Raw genomic sequence first — 19,018 nt, 5'->3', positions numbered from 1 at the left:
TCTGCTCTCACTCCCCCAGCTCAGCTGAGCTTCTGACAAGTATAACTTAAGAAATGCAATATCTGAAACCAAGTGGCTTTTTTCCTCCAAGATATACAAGTCAAACAGACGCATTATGTGCCACCTGGTTTGCAATCAGTAACCCTGAAAAATTTGACTTACGTTGACATTTTCCCCCATTGGTCGGATCACCATAGAAGCCAGATATGCAGGTCTCACAATGCTTGCCCGTGGTCAGGTTCTCACACTTCTCACAGATACTCTGATTAATGCATTTGCTGTGGCCATTGCACTGGCAAGCTGAAAGAAAGAATTTTAAGGGGCTTTTCCTATGGTACAGCTGGGTGGAGTACATTCCACGAGATTTATTTGCAACTATCTAAGTTCCTTATTGCTTCTAAATAATCATCAAAACTACTAAAAACTAGTTTGAGAAATAAGATCAAAACATCAAAAAAGAGCTAATTCAGGAAAATCAGAAATATACCAAGCAAGGTGAAAGTCCAGAGCCGTTAAAAAAAAAGTTTTTGTTGTTATTCATTGTAAAAATAATATATGCTCATGATAGTAAATTTGAAAAATACAAGGAAAGGGAAAAAAAATCATATACAATTTCACCACATAGAGATCACTGTCCACATTTGGATCTTTCCTTCCAGTATTTTTTTCTATACAGTTTTACACAGTTGTGTTCATATTAATATTCAATTTTGATTTTTTTAAATGTAGATCACAATTATTTTACCACATTATTTTACCTATCATGCACAAAACTTTAAATGGCAGAATGATTTCTATGAAGCCAGTCACTTAACCATTACATTTTGATATTTAGTTTGCTTTCAATTTTTCATTTTTAGAAAAATAACCATGTTTATATGTAAACATTTCTATAAGTGGAATTACTGATTCCTGATGCATACAGGAGTTTACAACTAGAAAGGCATATGAGGCCTGGACCTCTCAGGGTTGCTCAGGACAGCTGTACACTGCATACTTCAGGTGGGGCCACTCACGTAGTGCACAACCTGTAAGCAGACCTGTCTTTTTTTCTCCTTAGCTCTATTGAGACATAACTGACATGTAACATTGGGTAAATCTCAAGTGCACATTTAAAGTATACAATGTGTTGATTTGATACACTTACTGCAAAATGATGACCACCATAGCTATAGCTAACACCTGCATCATGTCACATAATTACCATTTCTTTTTTGTAAGATCTGCTCTTTTACAGATCTGTCTTCGTTGATCAATGTCATACAGTCTCTACCTTGATAACTTTCCATGGCCTTGCACCTGTTCTGTTTACCCACCTGCTTTCTACCCCATCCTTGTAGGTATTTGAGTTGTTTTAAATAGACTGCAACTGAAGAACTTAAAAATGACTACATCAAATATTCCACCAAAATTGCTTAAGATCTGGGGACTATACATGTTTTTCCTGTGAAGATGATCAACTGTGCACGTAGCAAAAGGGCAAAGCACAACACCAAAAAAATGTAATACCTAAAATCATTTACCAAAATATCTGTATTCTGGTTCAAGATAAAAAGATTGAACAAATGCTTCTCTCTCTCTTCCCCTTCAAGATCTCACTGAAATTACAGAAGAAATGTAAAAACAAGGGTTTGGGATAAGAGGAAAAGGTGCTATGAGAAGTACTGAAAGATACCTCTGAAGCACTGAATTTCTAGCCAGAACGCCCCAAGTGGGGAGGCACGTGGCACAACCATGAACATGCCAAATGCATCCACACACCTGGTCTGTTGCTCCTTCCTTCCTCCACTGTGGAAGAAATGCAGACCATTCAACAACAGCCAGAGCAGACCAGAGCTGGAGAGCCCTGGTACTAGCTAGCCAGCCTCTCCATTAGGACATCACACCACACCTTCACGACACCTCAGTTCACCCAGTACTCATAAGCCTAGACATTCAGCTATAAATACAAATCAACCTTGAGGAATCACTAGCATGAGAAAATCATCAACCTAAAAGCACCACCTAGATAAACACACGGAATGACTAACTCTGAAGGAAGGATTAATGCAAGAAACTTAAGAGAATGAAAAATGCTAATTTTAGCAAATTCAAGGAGGCTTCAGAGATCACTGCATTCATAAAATAAGAAAGCAAGCTCTGGAACAAACCCTCACAATATTTAGAGACCTTGCAAAATGAAAAGGATAAAACAAAATCAGACGCAAAACAAAAACCCTTCAATAGATTAAACAGAAGAACACATATAGCCAAAAAGCTACTTGCCAGAAAATAACAGGAACAGCTGTATGCCAACAAATTTGATCACTGAGATGAAATAGAAAAATTCCTATAAAATATAGGTTACCTAAACTGACTCAAGCAGAAACAGAAAAGCTGCCTGTATTATACTTTTCTTACCTATACTAAGAGATTGAATGAATAATCAAAAATCTTCCCACAAAGAAAAATCCAAGCCCAGATGGCTTCACTGGTGAATTCTACCAGTACTTAAAGAAGAATTAATACCAATCCTTTTGCAAACTCTTTCAGTAAATACAAGAGGAGGGAATACTTCCCTACTCACTCTATGAAGCCAGTACTACCCTGGTACCAAAGCCAGACAGTCATCACAAGAAAGAAAACTATAGAACAGACCTATATCTCTCATGAAAATAGACATAAAATACCCAACTAGCAAACTAAACCCAGCAACACAGTAAAAAGGATTATGCATCATGAGCAAATGGGCTTTATCCCAGGAATGAATGACTGGTTTAATATCCTTAAATCAATTAGTATAACATAATATTAATAAACTAAAGAATAAAACCACATCATCATTGCGATACAGAAAATGCATTTGACAAAATCCAGCACCCAATCATGACAAAAGCCCTCAAAAATCTAGGAATAGAAGGAAAATTTCTCAACCTGGTAAAGGACAAGTATGAAAAAACTAAGGCCAACATCATACATAATGGAAAAAGACTGAATTCTTTCCCTCTAAGATCAGGAACAAGAGAATGATGTCCACTCTCACCACTTTTTTTTTTTTTTTTTGCTGTACGCGGGCCTCTCACTGCTGTGGCCTCTCCCGTTGTGGAGCACAGGCTCCGGACGCACAGGCTCAGCGGCCATGGCTCACGGGCCCAGCCGCTCCACGGCATGTGGGATCTTCCCAGACTGGGGCACGAACCCGTGTCCCCTGCATCGACAGGCGGACTCTCAACCACTGCTCCACCAGGGAAGCCCCACTCTCACCACTTTTATTCAACATTGTACTGGAATTTCTAGCCAGGCCAATTAGCACCCCCCCAAAATTTTTTTTAAAAGGTATCCAGATAGGAAAGACAGTAAAACTGTCTTTCTTAGTAAACAACACAACCCTGTATATAGAAAACCCTAATCCACTAAAAAACTAGTAGAAATAATGAGTTTAGCAAGGTTGCATGATACAAGATTAACATAGAAAAGTCAACTGTATTTCTACATATTAACAATGAACAATCAGAAAATGAAATTAAGATAATTCCATTCACAATACCATGAAGAAGAATACTTTGTAAAGTAAATTTAACAAAATAAGCATAAGATATATACATTGAAAACTTTATAAAACACTGCTGAAAGAAAATAAAAAACTAAAGAAATGAAAGACATTCCAGGTTCATAAACTAAAAGGCTTAATATTGTTAAGATGGTAATATACCCCCAGTTGGTCTATAGATTCAATGCAATCTCTATCAAATGTCAGCTGGCTTTCTGTTGATGTTACTGAAACTGACAAGTTCATCCTAAAATTCATATGGAAATTCAAAGAACCCAGAACAGCCATGACAATCTAGAAAAATAAGAACAAAGTTGGAGGACTCAGACTTCCCAATTTCAAAACTTACTACAAAGCTACAGAAATCAAGAGTGTGATACCAGCGTAAGGACAGACATATAGGTCAATGCAGTAGAAATGAGAGTCCAGAAATAAGTTCTTACATTCAACTGATTTTCAACAAATGTTCTCCCAAAATTCAATAGTAAAAAAATAGTATTTTCAACAAATGGTGCAGGGACAACTGGTTAACTACATGCAAAAAGATAAATTTGGACCCCTACCTCACACCATATACAAAAATTAACTCAAAATGAATTATGGACCTAAATACAAAGAGATAAACCTATGTAACCTTAAAGAGAAAACACAGGAGTAATTGTGATTTTTGGGTTAGTTAGGCACTGACTTCTTAGATACAATACCAAAAGCACATGGGATAAATGAAATCTTTTGTATTTCAAAAGACACCATCAAGAAAGTAAAAAGAGGGCTTCCCTGGTGGCGCAGTGGTTGAGAGTCCGCCTGCCGATGCAGGGGACACAGGTTTGTGCCCCGGTCCGGGAAGATCCCACATGCCGCGGAGCCGCTAGGCCCGTGAGCCATGGCCGCTGAGCCTGCGTGTCCGGAGCCTGTGCTCCACAACGGGAGAGGCCACAACAGTGAGAGGCCCGCGTACCACAAAAAAAAAAAAAAAAAAAAAAAAGAAAGAAAGTAAAGAGAAACCCATGGAATGGGAGAAAATATTTGCAAACTGTATAACCAATAAGGGACTTGTATCTAGATTCATAAAGAACTCTTATACGTCAACAGTAAAAAGATAATGTAATTTAAAACTGGGCAAAGAATTTGAATAAACAGTTCTCCAAACACATACAAATGGCCAATAGGATGCTCAACTTCATTAGTCATTAGGGAAATGCAAGTCAAAACCACAGTGAGATACCATTTCTCATATACTAGAACAGCTACAATCAAACCGACAGACACAAGTATTGATAAGGATGTGGAGAAATCTGAACCTTTCTATACTGCTAGTGAGAATGAAAAATGGTACAGCTACTTTGGAAAACTTTGTGCCCATTATTCCCCATTTCTGCCCCTGGCCCTAGGCAACCACTAATCTACTTTTTGTCTCTCTATATTTGCCCTTTTTTGGACATTCCGTATAAGTGATATCATACAATATATAGCCTTTGTATCTGACTGCTTTTGCACAGCATATTTTCGAGGTTCATTCATGTTGTAGAATATATCAGTACTTTATATTCCTTTTTATTGCCAAATAGTATTCCATTGTATGAATGTACCACATTTTGTTTATCCACTCGCTGGCTGACAGACATCTGGGTTGTTGCCACTTTTGTCTATTATGAATAATACTTCTATGAGCACTCAGTACAAGTTTTTTTTTTTTAAATAAATTTATTTATTTATTTATTTTTGGCTGCGTTGGGTCTTTGTTGCCGCGCGCAGGCTCTTCTCTAGTTGTGGCGAGTGGGGGCTACTCTTTCTTGTGGTGAGCAGGCTTCTCACTGCAGTGGCTTCTCTTGTTGCGGAGCACAGGCTCCAGTAGTTGTGGCCTGTGGGCTCTAAAGCGCAGACTCAACAGTTGTGGTGCACCAGCTTAGCTGTTCTGCGGCATGTGGGATCTTCCCGGACCAGGGCTTGAACCCGTGTCCCCTGCATTGGCAGGTGGATTCTCAACCACTGCACCACCAGGGAAGCCCCTCAGTACAAGTTTTTGTGTGGACATATATTTTCAATTCTCTTGGGTATATACTGGGCTATATGATGGATCTATGTTTAACTTTTTGAGGAACTGCCAAATTGTTTTCCAAAGTGGCTACAGCCATTTTACATTCCCACCAACAATTTATGAGAATTCCAGTTTCCTAAATGATGTTGAGCATCTTTTCATGTGCTTATTTGAGTTTAAAGAGTTCTTTATGTATTCTGGACATTAGCTTCTTGTCAGACATATAATTTGTAAATATCTTCCTATATCCTGTGTATTTTCATTTTACCTGATATATTCTTGATATTAGTGGAAAAGCACAGATTTAACTATTTCATTAATTAAACCACTAGTAGATTAGAAATGCAACTGCAGATCCTCCAAAATCTTAGGAAAAAAGGAACAAAGAGAATTTAATCCAGTTCTGTAGATAAAAAGCTGGTTTCTCATTTTATTTTGCATTTTCCTGCTCTACTTCCTTTTCTGAGAATGACTTTATATCCTTTTGATAGGAACAGAATAAAGGGAGAAAGTAGGTGATTAAATAGTTAATCCCACTAGGGGATTGTAAGTAGAAAAAAATATGGGAGACCCCTGTAAGTTAATGATCACTCAAGAAAGCAGGTTTGCTTAACCACAAAACTAAGCAGGCCTGCTTAGCAACAAAACCATGCCACAGAAGCATGAGACATGCCCCCAAACAATTAAACAATGGTGGCATGAGACCCACATCCTGCCCAGTGAGCTCAGTAAGTTAATGACCCCTAGGACATGCTCTCTGCACACATAAAAAACAATAATTTATGGAAGGGTGACATTCAAAGTGAAAGACCCTTATTGTACTGAAACCTAAAATAATTTTTCCATAATGTCATGACAGTACTGGCTTGACCATGTAGGGACAAGAAAACTCCCCTGCCCAACCTGGAGGAGGAGCTTATGATGGAAGCCTGATGTCTACTCAAGAATGAGGAAGAAGGTGGTCTTTTCCCCCACCCCATTTTTCCTTGGATTATAAAGCTGTAGCCCACTAAGTTCTCGGAGTGGCACCCTCTTGCCTGCTCACTTGTAAGCCTCACAAGTGTCCTATTCTAATACATCCCTTCTTATCTATCACTTAGCACCTAGATGAATTCTTTCTGTGCTGAGACATAAAGGACTGGAGCTCCTTGGAGCGCCATGGCGCCCACCCCCCAACCCCCGGGGAAAAGACACCTAGCGGTTTCACTTTGCTCACTTTTTCTGTTGGGTTGACATTCAGCTTTATTTTTCTGGAGGGTAGAGGTTTACATACTCTGGATGATAATCATTTGTTATATACCCTGCAGATATGTTCTTCCAGTCTGCCTGTGGCCCTTTATCTTTGTTTACAGTGGTCTTTCCCTTATAGAAGTCCTTACAGAGAACCCAGTGGCCAGGGGCAATGTCTGGCAGGTTCTTGGAGAAATTCTTATCCACTAATCTCTTGGGAGTCTTTGCACTTGCCTAGCATCTCCCAACTGCTCTGGAGGCCCATCAGTACATTCCTGAGATTTACTGAAAGTTTGAATCAAAGGTCAATTTTTCAGGGTTGGTTTCTCAGGACAGCTACCATAGCAGGTCTAGGATCAAGCTTTAGGTCAACTCAAGGTCTGTTTCTTCTGGCATCAACCACTGGAAAGGATAGGAAGGAAGGAGAAGGGAAAGGAGAGAGGGAAGGAGTGGGGAGGAGAGAAGAGGGAAAAGGGAGGGGAGGAGGGAGAGAGGGAGGCAGGCAGGCACGCAGAAGTTTTCCTTTTTTCTTCATGTCAAAGTGAAAGAGATGGTTTTCCTTCTCCCTTTTCTTAGAGCATTTCAGTAAGAAAACCTGTATTTAAAAACCCTTCCTGTTCCTTTGATATGCATACGTATGTAAATTTTTTAAACCTAAATAAGCCTCAAGTCAGCACCACAAAGCAGAGATGTTTTTCTTAAGGGCTTAAGAGCCATCTCTTTGAAATGTACACATCAAGGGAGCCAGCCCCCCCTCCCCGTGCCGTGGGAATGGGTCCAAACTGTAACCACCTGCTTGCCTTAGAGATACAAGTTTGTTTTCTCCTTTGGGTAAAGGCAATTAACTAACCTAGGTGGCCTCCCCAATTACCAGGTAAATTCAGAATGAACTGTGGAAGAATGGAGAGCAAATAGTGCTGTCGAATCCTCACATGAAGACAAGTTATCTTCATTTTGAGGACATGTATATAATGGATTATATATGCTGGGATATTTAAAAGGGTAGAATTTCTCTCTGTTTTTGCAATCTCATTAGTGGATTGCTGCGATGTGGGCCACATGCTTATTCAATCATAAAACTGTTTCTTTCTTTTCTACATCTGTGGAGAGGAATTTCTGGGTTGGCAGTAGATTTTATTTTTAATTTTTCCCCTAACAATTGCCACAACGTATTTTAAGTAAAAAGCAAACTGTAGAACAATATATCATATGCATAGTGTATAGCATAGTATTTTTTATTTTAAAAACTATACATCTAGAGGTATCTATATTATACTGTTAAAAGTTTTTCCTTCTAGAGATGAGAAGAGGAATTCTAGTTTTTATTTTATCTACATCTGTAATAGTTAATTTTTTACAGTGAACTCATTTCAATACTTTTGTAATGAAAGTTAGCAAGACAACTCACTTAAAGTCCTTAGTATTTTCATTAATTGACATTAAAAATATTTTTCACATGAAACAAATAGTTTCCTAAACTATCTGTTATTTTTTTCTTAAAGAAATCCATATAAATAATGTAGCTTTCAAGGCTTTATTCTTTGTAAATACATAGTGAAACACTTAATTTTGGATACACAAGACATCTTACCTGGACAATGAATGAAAGACCAGTTGTATCTGCTGTCCTCCAGACACATGCTGGAATTGAGAAGGGGCTGTGGATAGGAATTTCCTGTAGGGGCCTGAGAAGGCATTTTCACTGGTCCTTTATAGGAGCCCTCTGTGCATTTCCCTTTGCCAGTATTGCTGGGATCAGTACACCAGCCACAGCCTGGTTGCTCCAAGCAGTGACTACAGGTACAGTAGCCTGAACAATTTTCAGCTGTAAAAAAACATAAGTTACAATTCACTATCACATTTAGTCTTAAATTCATTGTATTTAAATTCCTTTTTCTTTAACAGACTATTCAACTTCTGTGAGTCAAAATTCCTATTCTATTGTGATTGTTTAAATGACATAATAATACTTTAAAGAGCCCAATATCTTGTCCAACATATAATAGAGACTCCTCCCCTCCTCTCTCAATCCCAGGATGTTTAGAGATCATCTCCTGGAAATCGCTTCTTTATGAATTAGGAGATTAAGATGTCGAGATATTACATGGATTGAGCAAATTATTTCTGTACTCTGTGATCTATCCTACAGTTGTTTACTTGTGTCATTGTTCTTGATTCTGTATGCGGGTTCACATCAGGCAGTCAGTCTCTGGACAGTCCTGAGCAGAAGGTCAAGTCTGGTCTCATCCCTAGAATTTTCAGAGGCTGACAGCACTGCCCTACACACAGGAGTTGTCCCCCATACTGCCTAGAGTTCACTTTTCACTCACGGGGGCAGCTGCTCATGGTATACCACTCCATACACTGGCCAAAAGGGAAGGAGGCCACATAGGCATTGGAGTCCACGCACTGCTTCATGTTGCTGCACCACATGCACTCGGAGCTGCCGCTGGTACACTCCCCACATGCCGTCCGCAAGGCACACGGCGTCCGGCACTGCTTGGCACTGTGGTTCGCTGGGAAGTAAACCCAAGAGAGACACTTAGAGCTCCCACTATGTCAGCTAAGGTCAAAGTCTTTTCAATGTGGGTTGTGACCCACTAGTGTGTCATGAAATCAATTCAGTGGGTTACATTAAATGAAGAAGAAAATAGAAAGTCTTAGGTCATCAAGCACTATTTAGTCAAGTATATTTATACACTTGGGGGGAAAACAGTTTTTCTTTTCAAAGAGCATTAAGGACAGACATGAGGGAACAAGCTAATCTTTCCATAAGAGCAGAGGTTCTAAAGCTCCTTATAATATAGGAGACCCAGGATGAACTTCAGGGGTTTTACAACCCACCTGAATATGCAAAATTGCATCTTTGTATATTCTGGGGGGAAAAGAACCACAGCATTCATTAAATTCACCAAAGCACTCAGGATCCAAAATGGCTGAAAAGTTCCCCTAGATATTATACTTTAAGGTGACTCCTACAGTGCTATGAATTCTCTTCCACACCTCTGTATTCCTCAGACAAATGACAGTACCTTCCTAAAATAAGACATGATGTCAGTGGAGTCCAGCCTCCCAAAAGCAGCCACAGAATTCCAACTACTGCTTGTGAGTCCCTCTGCAGGAGAAGGACACTGGTCTAGGGCTTGTCTGCGTGCTGCAAATGCCACTCCTATGCCTGCCTTTAGGAAGCCTAAATGTGCCTAGAGAGCTTCAAGCCTGTGAAGCTACTCCAAGTGTCCGGTCCTTCAGCACTCTCCTGCAGCTTTATCATGCTGAAGGTTTGCTTCTGCTTCCTGACACAGAGCTACTCCCATCATTTTTCTCCCCACTGACACTATCTTTCTGTCCATTGTCCCTGCAGTGATCTGCTTGCTTTTCTGATCTTTTCTTTGGATTTTTTGTTCTTTCTTCCATAACATTTCCCTGCCAACACCAAGAAATTTGCCTTTCAGAGAAATTATCAATACTTTCTGTGGTCAACAAACCAATCAATCTCACAGTTAATCAGAATATTAGTGTTAGTTATTTTTGGTTTTGTTCATGGCTCACACTATTCAGAGTCAAACACTACTTCCTTCTGCTTTAAAAGTTCTGTGTTACACTCTGCTTCATATGCTTGAAATTAATACTCCATCGGTTTTTCATGAAAATTTCATAATACTTAACTATGCCTTCTGTAGCTTCTCTTTCAACAAACTTCCAGTAACGCATAATTCACCCATATACTTACCAGGTCTTTCACAGACACTACCATTGAGTGGGTTGATGCAGGTTGCAGCCTTTAAGCCCAAAGTACTGGGTTCGGACAAAATTCCACAGAATCCAGCATCACTAGGCTCAGATGGCATCCACTGTAGCAAACTATTTGTGAATGGGGACATATCTTCCCAGCACCAGTAGGACACATTGATCTTCCGAAGGCCAACCCACGGGGTTAAGGTGAGCTTGGACTGTAGGCAAAACAGGCACAGCTATGAATATAATCAATGTCTTGACCAAAACTGGCTTCTAGACAAAAGCCATTAAGTTACATACATCCAAAAGATAAAGGAAAACCTCCCTATCCCGATTCAGCCATGGTAGATTACTGCAGACCATCATTTTTATGTTACATATCATGCCTGGCACTTTAATACGGCCATTTTACAAAGGACAGAAATACAGCTCGGAGAAGACATCAATGTCAAAGTAATAATCAAGTTCCTAAATTTCTACATGCTATGACAAATGCTATGAAGGGATGACCAACCCCAACTTGGTTTAAATGTCTGTTTATACGTGAAATCATCGTATTGATATTTATGAAATACTGGTTATATGCCTATCATTATCTAAGCCTGTTTTGGAAGCTCTGGCTAGTTCAGGCTTAGATAAATGATGATTAAAGATTCCCACCTTCAGCTGGGGAGGTGGGGGGTATTGGCTGTCACCAAATTTTATAGGGAAAACAGGACAATGAATTCCTGGGAAAGTCTGTCTCAGATGCCACATGTAGCCAAGACCCAGACCACACTTCCTATGTCCTTCCCAAGGAAGTGCTGCCCATTCCTCCTACCTGCTTGACATTTCCCCCTAACTGCTCTATACCAAAGACAATGTTGTTGAAAGAGCGTTGTCTTGTGAGTATCTATTTGATTGAGGGTAGGACCACAGTTCTAGGACTCTGGACTAAAAAAGACAAAATGTGATTGTGGAATATCAACTACAAGCTGCCTGAGAGCACTGGGTGGACAGGAAGAGAACTCGGGGACTCTCTGTGCTCAGAAACTCCTGATAAGAAGATGCCCTCTCCTTTTGGGTTGGTCAGATCTAAGAAAGACCCAAATGGATGTCCATTTCTTAGGATGATTAGCATTAAATCATATTACACACTGTAATAATACCTGAAATCTGAGAGACTCAGGTGGCTTAATTCAGCTCAGCTAATTAGTAATGGCATTCCCCTCCCCCACCCCAACAGACCCTAGGGATAAAACAGATATGAAATCATCTACTGATGTCAGAGGATATGTGCATAGGTAAACATGTTACTGTTCAATACACATGTTATTGATATATCTTATAATTTAATGAAATATGACTAATAAAAATAAGGTGTTGGAAATTTCAAGATAAGAAAGAATTTATTAAAGGAAGAGAATTTGACAGTGCGGTTCCACAGTGTATTACACTGCACCTACTAGCATTCCTCCTCCTGCCAAGCACATCACAGGTAAGCTGTAGTCATGCCATCAGTAGAAGGATGGATATTAGAAACTTAATTTCCAAGAATTTTAACTCACCATGCTCTGCGATGACTGCATGATTCGCAGCTGCTTAAGGACAAATTCCACCTTCTTCTGGGTTGTAAGAGAAGCCAAAAAGGCATTGTGGTTCCTACAGGACAATTTTGCATTGTCATAATTCTCTTTGGCAGTAGTAATTTTCAGACATGAGTTTCCAACCAAATACCAGCCAATGCCACAGATATTTTCTTTATTAAAGAGGGGAGAGAAAAACAAAGAGTTTTAGAAATCACACAAAACTACGTATATTAGCAGCTTGAACTGCTGAAAACCTAAATGGTTTTTGTGAGCTGAATTCTAGATACTTCATTCGGATGTGGTGAGTGCATCAGACACATTACTAAGGACCAAATACAGAATACACACTAGAATTTTTTAAATGTTTATCAGTCATATTTCCTGGATCTCAAGATGCATATTCTGAGGTCAACCCTCCTATGTCTTAGAGGAAAACATTTGCTTGATGCCACTGTTAAACTTATAAACCTCCTTTTGAAGAAAAATCAGAAACAAGGCTAAAATCCTAAGAGCAGAAAAATGAATATGCATTATTGGAAAGATGGGGTGGAAAACTGCAAGAACAGAAATGAGTTGGTGAGTGAGCAAGCTGCACTGTTTTCACATCAAGTGAAACAAAACATCCCAAAAGTGAGGTGGAAAGAGGCTTTTTGGGAAATAAACCGAAGTGCTACAGTACACCAGGTAAGTTTGTAATCTGCTACTGTGACCTCCCTGTACCCACCCAAAGAACTGCACAGAAGCTATACATGCTTCCTGGAAGACAGTGCACGAGCAAAGCAACTTCACCAGAACCAAAGTACCCTGGAGATGCCCTCAACAATGTTCATCAACAGCCAGTGAGATAAACGGAAGGTGCCACGGGAAAGGGGTGATTTCAGAGCAGATAAAGACTTGCTCCTCAAAGTGTGGCATCAGTGTCATTGCTCACTGAAATGCGGATTCTAGGGCCCCATCACAAATTTGTGCCAGAATCTGGTTTCTAGCAAGACCCCCAGGTACTTTGCTATGCCCTGAAGTTTGAGATGCAATGAGGTAAAAGAACAAGAAGCCCACTCCAGCAAGCTGAATCAAGTACTTCCAAAGGATTTCAAGAGGGGCGCAGTAGACCCCAGCTACCCTGTACTTCTGTTGCACAGAGCCACAGAAGTCCCCTTCCTGGGCTTCCTGGTTGAGCAAATATATCATACAGTTTCAGCCATGGCTGTCTGGCTTCAGGCCCCCAACTCATCATCCTGAACCTCAGAAGTGCTATAAATTGAGATGTCTGGGGCTGGGGTCATCCCAGGAGGTGCTGCTGACAGAGACATCTCTCCTTTCCTTCTTATCAGGAGGTGCTGAAAACCTGATCCCAGTGGTAAGAAGTACTCTTCATAAAGTGCCCAGCAGACTGGCTGCTGAGACTGCTGCTTTCTACTCCCAGGTTACCGTAGAGTGGGGTAGGGACAACGGAGCAGGCTCAATGACACAGAGTCAAGCTGTCCTTGATTCTCCACAGCAGCAGATGACACTTCACTTTCTTTCAAAGGATGGTAGAAGTAAATACTTAAGAACTGTATTTCTGCTTTAAAATATAACAACCACAATAGTGGTGAGGGGGAATGAATGGATAAAATGAGTTCGCCCCTTTTGCAGGGTTCAATCTAGGCTGCACAGTATTGAGGGTGTGTGTGTGTGAAGTCTTTGGACCCACACACATCAAGATGCCCCTGGCAAGGCCTACCAGGCAGGGCGATGCACTCCTGATTCCGAGGCTCCCACTGGCAGTTCTGGTCCAGGGCACAGCTCCTGCAGCTGGTCTTCTTGTTACAGTAGTACATGGGGTTATCCTTGGGGCAATGATCATACCTGGAAATGGAGATCTAGAATACAATGGACAAAAGCTTTTCTCTTATATCCACAGAGAGAACTCACGGCAAGAACAAATAGGATACTAAAAACAACAGTCTAACTGAGGAAGCAAACTACAAATACATACATACATAAATAAATAAATAAGATGTAGATGAAGCAGCACTGCAGTGGAAACACTATAGTGAAATGTTCTGTTCAAGGACATGCCTTTACCTGGCAAGGAAGCAGTGCATTCTTTTAAGCATCATGCTTCAACTTACTCATCTGTAGAATGGGAATGTTGAACTTGCTGCTTTTAATTTAAATGTCTCCCAAACATTCTAAAAGTTTTTAATTTTATGAGCTGCTTTACAGACTGACAAAGAATGTCTTATAAACAGTCAAAAATTATAAAAGTTGAGTCATCGTATCTTTTTTTGCCTTATAGCCTAAATAAAAAATCATAAATGGTAAGCATAAATTATGCTGAGCCAAGATATAACATAAGACAAGGAGATTTTGCAAAGTCTATTATTTCCACAATTCAGTTTGGCTGCTACACACCTGACTCACTTTCACTCTCAAGTCCTAAATTGCTCCCCAAACCTTGCATATGTCGAGGGAGCACACCATTACAAATTTCACGCCAAGAATCTAGTACTTAGCCACAGCCATGCATAGGGACTGGGGTGTACTCAGAATAATAATCTTGCCTTCTTCTAAAACACCACACATCAATCCTCGTGGCTAGCAGAACCTTTGGAATTAGGACATATAGAGCATCCCTTACTAAAATAAACTTGAGCAATAATAAAATCCAAATCTACACTGAAGGTTTCAAAGATAAACTCTGGGCTATACCATACGCTCTAAAATCTACATCTAATCCCACTCAGGATTTTTCTATCCTCTGAAATCCTTTAGAAACAGCCTCTGACCTGGCCTTCTGTGCAGCTGTGGTTCATAGGGACACAATGGTCATGGCACCAGTGGCAGTCATTTGTGTTGGCCGTGCAGCTGTAACAATCCGTGTGCTGGTCACATCTGTCATGGTCAAGAGCTGTGAAGAGAAGAAAAACTCATCAACTGTGACAGCTTCTCCTCAGAAATGTCACAGGCCATTACAACTGCTGTTGAGCAAAATATGACACTGAGGCAAAAAAATAAAATAAAATAACAAGCCTTGGGAAGTAAAATGAGGAGTGAAACTGGCAGGAAAATATATTGGTGTGTTCAGGTCAAAACAGTATTTAGAAATAAGTAAACAATCTGAAGAAAAGCCATTTTGTACTCCACCCTCCTAACAAAAGTACACAGAAAGTGAAAAACAAAGATAGAATAATTCAACGATGAGATATAAGGGAAATAGGTCTGGTTCTTCGAATACTTTTCCTTTCAAGAAAGAAATCAACTAGCAGTTGAATGAACACCAAGAGCAGCCCAGGGGCCAAACAAAGAAATGTAGGAGACGAAGCCATTCCTCCCAGCTATAAATGCAAGGCTGCTCTGGGCACAGGAAGCAGGCAGCACCACAGAACCCCAAAGAAGGCAATACACATATATGTAAGTCCAAGAAATTCTGGGCTACTAGAGACCTGTTGATCTCCTACTGACCCTAGACAGGTCAAGGTCAGCAATGAAAGAGAAGCCGCACAACAGTGCTGCCTCATCTATTGAACCATTCATGGACATGGCACATGGTGGAATCCATGGACAAAAAAAGGCAGGGCCCACCCTCACAAAGACCCCAACAACCTGCTCCTTAGGCTGTTCTTCCTGCCCTCGTCATCACACCATGGACTGGGCCCACAGAGAAAGCAGAGTGAACCAGGGAGGTGACATCTGAGATGAGTTCATAGCAAATGGGTTCATAATGAACCACCTAAGGTAATTAAATATTATTTCCTATAAACTTGCACATTTAATTTGAACTTTTTAAATGTGGTTAAAAAATAACTATTTCACTGATTTTATCCCTTTTAGGAGACAGTGACTAACCCTACCAAGTTCTGGTCATGTTAGTTCTCCAGCACTCACCAGCCCACCAATGAACCTGTAAAGCTGCCTGGGTGCTCTTACTGAGGATTTATGTTCAGCTTAATTTGGAGCATTCCAGGAGAGTGAAAGCTGCCTCTATCTATCATAACTCTCACGGTAACTACTACACCAGCCCTAATAGTTAAGAAATTCAGTCAACATAGTTTAAATTAATTGAAGTGAAACAATATTTTTCAGAGACAACATTTTTCTTACTTTTAAAGGACTTTCTCACATATGACTTCATTGATTGCACTGTGCTATTACGTCAGAGCAAAAGGGTAATAAGGAGCTGAGTAGGTAAGATGAAGAAAGCTTGGACAATATAAGGGGTGGTTCTAGAAGGAGGGATCACTGTTCATCCTCAGCAACTGTCTGCCTTGGCTATCACTGCTGTGCCCAACTAGAGAAGCTAGAAAAGAATAATACCTCTATCCACTAGAACAATCTACTCCAACATAGCTTTTCTGGATTGGCCCTCTTAATATTATCCTTAATGTCAGAACTGCATAATCCAATATGGTAGCCACTAACCACATGTAGTTTTTATTTATTTATTTATTTTGGCCACAGTGCGTGACACGTGGGATCTTAGTTCCCCGACCAGGGGTGGAACCCGTGCCCCCTGCGGTGGAAGCGCAGAGTCTTAACCACGGGACCGCTGGGGAAGTCCCCACATGTAGTTTTTAATTTAAATTAATTAAAATTTTAAAATTCAGTTCTTCAGTCACACCAGTCTCATTCCAAGTGTTTGATAGCCACATATGGCTGGTAGCTAACATATTGGGACAGCGCAGATATAAGAAGTCCTACTGGATTGCAGTGCCTCAAAACAGCTGAAACTAGGTTCTGGAGTTGGTATACAAAGTCTATGCAATGCTAAAAGGTTTTGTCTTCATCATTAGCAAACAGCAGACGTGGCACGTTCCTATCCATTATAAAGATGTTTACAGTCCAATTTTCAAACACCCATAAAGCATTTGCCTATGTTATTACTGAAAAATTTTGGATAATAAAATGAACATTAAAAGTACACATTGGGTAAGTGACTTCACAATTCAGATAAAATGAGATCTCAAATTAATTAAGTTTTAAGAAGAGAAAAAAACATACTTATTTTAGAAAAACACTCTGATTTTAACTTTTCTTCTTGTGCTTCAGTCGCCAACTCCCAGGAGACGCACTGAGATGACCCTGTGTCCCACACACACCGGATGCCAGGTCCTGCTGCTAGACAAGCAGCTTCACTCTGGTGTGCTTCACACTGTTCTGAAGTAAATACCAGGATGTCACTGAGAAGGAGACTATTGAAACCACCAAATACATACATGGTGCTAAAAGAAAAAAAAGAGAGAGAAAGAGTTCATTGGAAACTTACATAAACAAATGCATGATATACTTCTTATAATCTTTAGACGAATCTCACATATCAAAAGTCCTGTAAAAAAGTTATTTTTCAAGACCTCAAAAAACATTCTTATACCTTTACCTCCCAAATTCCAACCTTTCACAATGGCCTGTGACTACCCAGAATAGTTTCAATAATCTACCTCCTCTTTAAAGCTACTATATTAAAAAGTTCTCATGATAAGTGAGTGACTTTTAACCAGGATTCTTCAAAATATTTTAGTGACAGGGCAAGCTAGCATATTTTAAAATTATACACATAATCCTACATCTACATGTTTTTAAATATTAAAAATAAGTATGTACAATTTAAGAAATATAGATAAAGGCTCTCTAATTAAAACTGTGTAATGAAAACACAGACCAATAAGAAAGAGATAAAAGTGCATATGAAAATTTAGTACACAGTACAAGTCACATTTTAATTAGTGGAACATATGATTTCAAGGATTTCTTCCAACTCTGAGATCCTATAATCAACCAGGAAGTTTCGTACTAACCCACAATGAGGTATCAAATAATTCACTCGCACTGTGCCTCAATTTTCCTCAAATCGACAGAGGATAACTAAAGCGTAAAGATTCTGTGGCCGTACTTTTACTATATCTGAAAACTGACATATTTCAGTAACCAAAAATGAACACCAGGTTTAATTTTTAACTTCATATTGGTTTACTTAGTATCACATTACATAGTCTGGTTTCAGCTAGTCTTCAATTTATTGCTTAAACCAAATAAGTTCCATCGGCCTCTCAGTACAGCTGGTGTTCTTAGCAATTCTGAATTCATCTGGTCACATCGGCTATGTGAGGGTAGGAAAAGTCCATCAAAGAGGCTTGGAGCAGGGAACTGAAAAGAACAGCTGCATCTGCAGCAGTCTCAATGCCTCATAGCCCACTCTTCTTCCTGCCTCCCTCAAAAACCACGAGGACAACGACTAAGTGAAGCACAGCTGGCCCAATACAGATGCTCGATTAAGGGAACCATCATTCAAAATGTGGAAGTCATGTGAATCAAAGTTTCTCTTTAGGTAAGTTACTTCACAAAATTAAACTAACCATTACAGCAGAAATTAACACAACACTGTAAATCAACTATACTTCAATTTAAAAAAATTGAAAAAAAATTAAACTAACCATGGTTTTTTACTACATGACCTCCCTTGTCATGCCCTGCCCCCCTCCAACCCTGGCCTATTCATACAGATACTCACATATAGGCTCAAATACTCCACTGGAATTATACAAAAATAAGCACATTATTATAACTCAGGCAAGCCATTCCCAATTTTGATTCATGGTTAAATTACATCTTACGGTAAACTGTCAACTTCTCTGAGTTTATATAAAACCTCCGAAATGTTTTGATAGAAAATCCATTTATTTGCTAACTATCATTATGGTACCAACAGCTGCCATTTAGCAAATGCCTATTATGTGCCAAATCTTATGCTAGGAAAACACCATGAATATAAAGATGAACACAGCTGAGGCCAGGCACTCACAGGCAAGATGATGACAAAATGGACCCACTGTTTTTCAGATGAAGAACATCAAGAGGCACTTACTAGAAAACTTTAAGCGTTTTCCTTACTGAGGAAATATCAAATTACAATTTAAGATAAGACTTCAGGGACTTCTC

At 39.7% G+C, this 19,018-nt stretch overlaps 1 protein-coding gene across 3 annotated transcripts in view; it reads right to left on the bottom strand.

The window, feature by feature from the left end:
* Nucleotides 1-19,018, bottom strand: part of ATRN (attractin) — a 161,753-nt gene that overhangs the window by 68,128 nt on the left and 74,607 nt on the right. For all 3 annotated transcript variants that reach the window (XM_081255495.1, XM_081255493.1, XM_081255494.1), the window contains exons 12-19: nucleotides 17,084-17,304; nucleotides 14,872-14,993; nucleotides 13,824-13,962; nucleotides 12,080-12,270; nucleotides 10,528-10,747; nucleotides 9,128-9,313; nucleotides 8,389-8,622; nucleotides 163-300 (exon numbers count right to left, since the gene is read on the bottom strand). In XM_081255495.1, coding sequence (XP_081111621.1) covers nucleotides 163-300; nucleotides 8,389-8,622; nucleotides 9,128-9,313; nucleotides 10,528-10,747; nucleotides 12,080-12,270; nucleotides 13,824-13,962; nucleotides 14,872-14,993; nucleotides 17,084-17,304 — 1,451 coding nt within the window. The remainder of the gene's footprint in view (nucleotides 1-162; nucleotides 301-8,388; nucleotides 8,623-9,127; nucleotides 9,314-10,527; nucleotides 10,748-12,079; nucleotides 12,271-13,823; nucleotides 13,963-14,871; nucleotides 14,994-17,083; nucleotides 17,305-19,018) is intronic.

Source organism: Mesoplodon bidens, assembly GCF_964165515.1.
Source record: "Mesoplodon bidens genome assembly, chromosome: 15".
NCBI classification, from domain to species: Eukaryota; Metazoa; Chordata; class Mammalia; order Artiodactyla; family Ziphiidae; genus Mesoplodon; species Mesoplodon bidens.
Note: the sequence above shows the minus strand (reverse complement) of the source record. Positions and strands in the feature narration are given on the sequence as shown.